The 7,479-nt window shown below is 41.5% G+C and overlaps 1 protein-coding gene across 4 annotated transcripts; it reads left to right on the plus strand.

The window, feature by feature from the left end:
- The first annotated feature begins 211 nt into the window (after positions 1–211).
- Positions 212–6,117, plus strand: terf2ip (telomeric repeat binding factor 2, interacting protein). Of its 4 annotated transcripts, none has more exons than XM_086086016.1 (12): positions 212–312; positions 823–900; positions 969–1,017; positions 1,090–1,373; positions 1,632–1,774; positions 1,897–2,114; positions 2,462–2,608; positions 3,038–3,713; positions 4,113–4,216; positions 5,058–5,305; positions 5,387–5,456; positions 5,756–6,117. In XM_086086016.1, the coding sequence occupies exons 4-12, from the start codon at positions 1,141–1,143 to the stop codon at positions 5,975–5,977; spliced, it is 2,061 nt and encodes a 686-aa protein (XP_085942142.1). In that variant the 5' UTR covers positions 212–312; positions 823–900; positions 969–1,017; positions 1,090–1,140; the 3' UTR covers positions 5,978–6,117. The 4 variants fall into 4 exon arrangements, with proteins under 4 accessions (XP_085942142.1, XP_085942140.1, XP_085942143.1 ...); XM_086086014.1 differs by having other exon boundaries at positions 1,141–1,373; XM_086086017.1 differs by lacking the exon at positions 5,387–5,456 and having other exon boundaries at positions 1,141–1,373; positions 5,058–5,339.
- The last annotated feature ends 1,362 nt before the right edge of the window (positions 6,118–7,479 follow it).

Here is a 7,479-nt window from a genome sequence, read left to right on the forward strand (position 1 = left end):
TATGCCTTTACATGACAGAATTCATAAATGGAGACATGATCACACTAATAAAATATGGTTATACTTTATTTTGGGGGGCATAATTGACTTATTTTATAAGCAAGTTTGGGACAGTAAAGTCCAGTTACCTGCACTGTATTTCAAATCACGTTGTTGCCAAGGTAATACATGAGAGGGCAGTAACGATGTTGTTAGTCGTATACAATGCACGGATTCCAGGATGAAGAAGAAAGAATACACGAAGAAGACGCCACACCCGGAAGTGTATTTGTGACGGTCCTGTAGAGCGGGAAACGACAGATAGACCCGATGGTAAGTTTGTTGAAAAACAACATAAGGAATGAAATACAACTTGATCGAGGTTTAAGATGTTATTTACTCGACAGTAGCTATAGAAGAAAACCAAATGGAATTGATTTCGTGGCGTGCAAAAGAAATGTAGCTGATGTGCAAAGTTGGTGTCAAAGGCGTCATACAAAGTTGGTGTTGTTACGTTATGTTAGTGCTAGTCTTTTGGAGTCAAAGATAAATGTAATGGAACTAGACTAGTCTATAATATGGCGCTGTAATCTACAAGTATTTAATTTTAAAAGATAAACAACAGTAACATGAATTCAGTGCTCCAGACTTAATTAATTTATTTATTTATTTATTTATTTGAAGCCCAGTGGTACTGGCTAGTGGCCCCTAACCTGTTAGGTGCACAAGTTGAACATTTAGGAGCGCACATTAATCACAGAAACATTGATTTGCTTATAGGTTTCCACTCATATTCTCTATATTACTGATTTGCTTTAAACTACAGTTTTTGCCTCATTTCAGTGATTTCCTGCTGCTACTGCAAAGTCATGTCTTTTGACTACAGTCGAGCTGTATTCCTAACCCAGTCAAAGCTGTCAAGTGAGAGAAAATATATTGCACAACTTCTGCTCAAGAGTTTGCAGATGTTTACTGATTATCTTTCACAGTGCGGCGCTGTTGACACATTGACACATGTTGCGACAAGTGGATGCACAGGTTGGTAAATTGATCTGGCCCTGTATCGCTGACATAGATATAAATAATTTTGGTTGGCAATCTGTTCTATAGCGTTGATAATACCACCAGAGCTTCTTCATTTGGCTGTTCGTGTTTCCCAAGATGGCGTCCAAAGGGCAAGACGTCGTCTTCCAGTGCAACATCTCGCCAGTTCTCTTTACGACTGAGGAAGGAGAGCCCATGTCCTTTTATTTGCGACCGGGTCCAACCAAGAAAGAGCTCCAGCCTTTCATCAAAGCCGGGGGAGGCACAATGTGCAATGTCCAGAAGCCAGGATCCATTTTGCTGATTGACCCTGCGGAAATAGCCACTGTCAGCGAGAGCACAGCACCCCGGTAAGTGTACAGTGAATGTAAAAAGTCTGCACACCCCTGTTCTCTACATGGTCCTTCTTGCTTGGGTCTAAAATAAAACTGCCTGCAAAAGTCTGCCACCAACATACTGTATGTAATTGCAGCTGTAAAGCTATCATTTCAGTACATATTTGTACGTGCCTTACATTCTTACTACAAAGCGCAAACTAGTTTATAGTTGTATGTAAGCAATTTAAACCTAGAATGTTTTTTCCGAGCTACATTATTATTACTTTTTAGGTATGTGTCTATTAAGTATATCGACGACTGCGTGGACAAAGGTGAGCAGCTGAACCTCGAGGACTACAGAATGAAAGCTGCAACGGTCCCGATGAGTTCTTCAAGATTTGGGGGCAACCGGAAGTCTCCCAGTAATTCAGGAGGTATAGCCCAAATGCGACCCATTTTAGAGAGAGGGGAAAAAAATGTATTTGAAAAATATGCTAATTTTGCAAGCAACACAGCATGGCGCATCTCGCGATCAAATCCGTTTGCTTCTTATCAGGCAGGCAGGCGTACAGCCCTGGCGAAGACACCGCCATCCTGAATTACGTCAGCCGGCGAAAGTCGGAAATTAAGGGCAACCGTCTCTGGCAGCAGATGGAGAAGGAGCGTGTGACCACTCACAGTTGGCAGTCTATGAAAGCCCGTTACAAAAGTCACCTGGAAAAGAAACAGACAAAAGACGTCCAGGAGGCGGAAGCTTCTGGAGAAGACACCCAGGTCATTTAAATACACGGTTCTCTTTATTGTTAACAATAGGTGGCGGCAAATCACAACACTCAATAGACTTGGCCGTGTAATGTATGTCTCATCATGACTGGTGAGGCACTACTCCGCTGGAGTCCGATATAAAAATATGAACCCTAATAGAAGATTATTTTTTACCTTGATTGGTACGTTTCCTGTTCAATGAGGTGATTTTAAATAACAAAATATTTAATATTAAGTCAATCTTTTTCATTGTCCGTCATTCAATTAGGCTGTGTGTCGAAACAATAATAGTGCAAATAATATCAATGGCATCTGATTCCCTAATAAAATCCAATATGCTATCTCTTTTGGTGCAGGACAACGGGAAAGATGAAGTGACAGACAATCCGTCCTGTGAAGAAAATGCTGCTCTTCCTCAGACTAACTCTAAACCCGAAGACCCTCTGCAGACTTCTAAGCCAGAAGACCCTCCACATACTAACTCTGCTGATGATCTAACGCAGGTATGATGGAACTATACCACCTTGCCTTGAAGTCTTATTTGACATCTTAGAAGCGTTTCTATTTTTTTGGGGGGGCGGGTGGGAGGTAAAATATAAATTTTCGGTTTTCACCGATGCAACCATCTGGCAGGCATTTGTTTGAACTAATATGAAAGTAGGCGAGTCGTAATGACGATATGAGCTATCACATTAATTGCCTGACAAGTTTACATTAACCAAGCGTGTCAGAGAGGGGAGGTGTACCAATCTTGAAGAGGCATTAAAACACTTGCACTAGCCAAGCATAGCTTGAAGTGTCAAGTCAAACACGGTTCAAATGGAGCAAAACTTTTAAGGGATTTTTTTATGGATAGCTTTTATGTGTACTTGATTCTACACGCAAGGAGTTTCTAAAACCCGTCATGAATATGGTCCCTTGCGTGTCTACAGATTGACCTGCTCTTTGCAGCTGAAAAAGGACCTTCAGGTGATGCCCAAGCTCAAACGTCCGGCCCTCTCCAGCAAGAGGAGAAAATCTTGAACCCACCAAGTGAACAAGTGGCGACTGCTGAAGCTGAAACGTGCGATTCCTTGCGGCCTGTGGAGAACACCGAACCAGATTCAGACCAGCCGCAGGCAAAGGCATCGCCTCAGACCGAAAAAGCACCCGAAAGCACTGAACCAGCTCAAACGGAGCCCCAAAACAATGGCTCGACAAGTGATGATGATGAAGTGCAGCCTGTGCGCGTGCTTCGCCGCTCAGTGCGGCACTCGGTGTACCACTTAATGCACAGACAGTTAGAGGATTCTGAGGAGGAGGAATCGTACACCAAAAGGCTCCGTTCGTCATCGTTGTCGCCATCAGCAGCTCCTGTCGGGCAACTGCCATCCTCTCCTCGCACTCCCAAGAGAACCAAGTTAGCCTCGTCTTCTCTTCGAGAAGAGACCAGAGAGGATGAGCCGCCTTCTAAGAAAGCAAAAGGAGGAGGAGGAGGAGAAGAAGAGGACAAAGCAATAGCAACACAAGAGGACGAAGAAGCCGCAGAAGTAGCAGAGAGTCAACAAGAGGATGCCGAGCGGCCTCCTTCTACGCCACAAGCAGGTCCATCTCATGTCAACCAGCTGAGTAAGACGCCCTAAATTTGAAATTGAAATTTCAGCAATTTGTAACAGATGGAGACGGACTGGAAGAGTCCGAGAAAGGCTAAGAAGTGGACATCATTGGAAATTCATTGGTCGATTCGTGCCTCAAACACCTATTGCAAATGTTCCTGCTCAACTTTTTGGTAGAGAACAGCAAGTTTTACAAAAAAGTACCTAAACATTGAATAATTGCACGTACATTTGTGAGTTTTGAAAAGGTCAAATTCTAGTGAAATTTAGGTTTATCCTGTCATTTTACTTCAAAGCTGAATAGCCCTCACTTCGCTGAGTAATATATCGAAACACTTACAAGTAGACGGCACGAGATGCAAGTTCCTTCCATTCACCCCCCCCCCCCCCAACCAAATTTTCTTGTTTTCAGATGAGGCTGAGCTACAGCAGGCAGAGAGGAAGAAAAAGAGGGCGCTGGGAATTATTGAGATGGCCACAAAGGAGTTTGTGAGCAGCGACGACAGTGACAGTGAGGTAGCTAGATAGATGTCCTTTCATACACCTTTGGTGACTATCAATAGTACTTTCATAATGCTAACCGACAAGTTTAAAATAGAAAATAATATGAGTCAAAGGCCGAGTAATTCTCAGTAAACGTATCGGAATGGCAAGGTCAATTCCTTTTGTTTTTGTTGTACATATGCTGAAGACATTTGGGTTTCAGATCAAAAAATGAATATGAGACAAAAGTTTTGAATTCCACCTTTTGATTTCATGTTCTTTACATCTCGATGTGTCAACTTGGGACATAGCACATTGGTTTGAAGCCGCCCACTTTTCAAGTGAGCAAAAGTATTGAAACGAACATGATTTAATTAACTTCAAGTGCGTAACGTTTAATATTTGGTGGTTTAACTGTAACCCTTACGTGCAATAACTGCATCAAGCCTGTGACTCAGTGACTTCACCAAATTGTTGCATTCTTCCTTTGTGATGCTTTTCCAGGCCTTTACAGAAGTCTTTCTCAGTTCTTGTTCGTTGTTGTTCCAATACTTTTGGAGGGGATTGTATGTCCAGCGCCAACACATAAATAGATGTACTTTATTCACCTTCGGGGAATATCACGCAGCACTTTCATAATGACAAAGTTCCATTTTGCCCAATACTGTATACATTTTCTCTGTCTATTTACATAGACCGGTTGTTTACAAATGTTGTCAAGTCCTTGTTAATTCTCAGTCAATATGTTCAGACAGTGCAAACATACCTGTAAAAGAAACAATGTTTCTGCCTTTAATGTGACCCGGGCTTAGCGGCACTAGGATGGTCCACTTGCGCCAAGAAGAATCACAAGTCCTCTCTCTCCATCCCTCAGTCTGGCGAGGATGTTTTCCAAACGCCGTATCAAACTGCACCGGTGGAACCATTGGCCTCCGTGGAGGTTTCTCCAGCCCGGGCCGACCCGTGCCTCCCTGATCAAGAACCCGACAAATGGGAGACCCCGCCAGAGGGCTGCCTACCTCCAGGACCGAGCAGTGCTGTCGGGGTGGCGTCCAAAGCTCAAGTGGATGGCAAAGATCAGGAAGAAGATGAAGAGCAAGTTCAGCTTGAGGAGGACAAGCGGTGCGTCAGAGAACTGATGAAGCAGACAAACCAGGTGCGCTGTATCGATTATTACATGCTTGAAATGATTGTTTCTTTCAGATATCCTTGTGTAGATAGCTCGCCAAGTCTTTCCCAACCAGCTGTGGCATATTCCGCGAGCGCTCATCAGGTGTGCAGTGGGAAATTATCCAATTGTCCCTTCATTTGACAGAAAATTTCTATGCACAAATAACATGTTAATGTTTCATCAGAGGTCATTCATAACAGAAAATGGCCACTGTGTGGATATATTGGAGCTTGCTTGAAATAATAACATATGCATGCCTCGCCCATGTATGTAAAAAATATTTTCTGTTGTTTGGATCTTACGTAATATCTTAATACAATCTTTATAAATGTATGTTTTTCTAAGTTCTTGATTTTTATTTTTTGTTCAGTTGCTGATGTTTTTACAATTGTACTCGCTAGGACTTGGTGTCCGTAGTTAAAGCCTTGCTGAAGACCAGCGGCGACGCATCCGCCGCCTTACACCTGCTTTCGGATCCCATGTCTTTCCGCCGACCGCTTTGGAACCTCCGAGACGACGGCTTCCTGCAGTCGGGCGATCCCGCCGCCCTTAAACGGCTACAGAAGCAGTACGGTAACGTGGCAGTTTCCAAGCGAATGATGTTCCTCAAGGTAGAGCGGTGAAAATGTGGAACATGGACGCCTGTTTTTTTGTTGACTGTCTTTTAAGCAATTCTGATAGGTAGGTAGATGCTTTTAATTGTTTGACTGTTTTGTAATTAAGATACATAATGAATTATTAAATACTTTTCATCAAAGCATAACATTTGTAGTTTCTTTAACATGGTGTGATGATGATTTTTACTCATTTCCTGTTCCCTCTCCAAGGCCTTCCGTGAGTAGCTTTGTAATTTTTTTTTGTTACATTTATTCTACAGCAGTTACGTCTCTGTGTTCTTGTATTACAGGAATATTAGAATGTTCATTAAAACATCAACTGTACGGTTAAAGGTTTTTCGGTAAGTCAACATTTTCTATGAGGAAGCCATTTTGATGCATCTTACAGTACCGGGTACTCGTACAATAAGACATAAGTCAAATAATTCCCCCCCTCACTGTTTATTCAGCTTACCCCAACATTGAATACATTCAATATTTCTGCCCCAGACCCACATGAATGTTAATATTTTAATAAAGGAAAAAAATGAACAAATGGATGGAAGCTAAGTTATAGGAACTCTGAGATGTTCCCTCACAAGGCAAGATATACTAATTAAAAACAAGCTGATGGGCACACACTAACAACCACCATTTTAAAAAAGTATAGTATAAAATATTTGTTTTAGTATGAAATATTCACATCCTTGCACGTTAAGCACGCATCCCTGCTTTTGGACATTTAAACAGTGACACATTTACACAGCTTGAATGCAAAATGTCATAAATTAACAGCCTTGTTACAAAGCAGGCTGGTTTTTAATTAAACAGAAACAAAATGTTCCAGATATATAACATGTACTCGTACATGCATATAGTGACATATACAAAATGTGGTGTACTGCGAGTGATGCTCACTCTCGTCTCGAGATAATCCATGATAGTTCTCACCTTAAGCAATTTACATTCTCGTCAAATTATGGCAAAATTAATAAAAAACCTACGATTAGCACAAGTTTCTAAAATATGCTGCAAAAAATACTCCTTTCTCCCCAATACAAACATGCTGGGAAAAACAAACAAACATGTTAACATTCTGCTTAATTGGAAATCATTTCTGTTCAAACATTAGAATACATACAGACCATGGAAGCATCACATCTGCCTCCATACGTCTTATCATCTTGATGGTAAACTAGCGGCGTTTGCACTTAAAAACAAACGGAGTTGTAATATTTAGTGGACACTCTAAAGTGGAACGCCCAAAAAGTTGTACAATTTCAAATTCACTTAAATACCTAAAAAGTCAAACCAAACTCTAAAAAATAGGAGTCGTTTTTCTTTTCGTCCTCAGTATTTGTTTTATACCGAAAGTGTTTAACTTCTCTTCGTACTTCAATAGTTAGATTTTTTGGGATGAGAACGAGGAGGTCAAACCAATGTTGTTGTCCGCTGTTTTAGCTAAAAGGCCTCTGGGGTATGCAATGTACTGTACACATCATTTGTGATGTTGCAATGCTTTGAAAACA

This window comes from Leptonotus elevatus, chromosome 10 (assembly GCF_054856555.1).
Source record: "Leptonotus elevatus isolate MCC_2025b chromosome 10, RoL_Lele_1.0, whole genome shotgun sequence".
In the NCBI taxonomy this organism is placed as follows: Eukaryota; Metazoa; Chordata; class Actinopteri; order Syngnathiformes; family Syngnathidae; genus Leptonotus; species Leptonotus elevatus.

Excerpts from the sequence above, each read along its gene's own strand:
- terf2ip (XM_086086014.1), top strand. The coding sequence starts at position 994 with ATGTTGCGACAAGTGGATGCACAG. Across the intron at positions 2,609-3,037 it reads CTGCTGATGATCTAACGCAG|ATTGACCTGCTCTTTGCAGC; the intron begins GTATGATGGAAC and ends GCGTGTCTACAG. Across the intron at positions 4,217-5,057 it reads GCGACGACAGTGACAGTGAG|TCTGGCGAGGATGTTTTCCA; the intron begins GTAGCTAGATAG and ends TCCATCCCTCAG.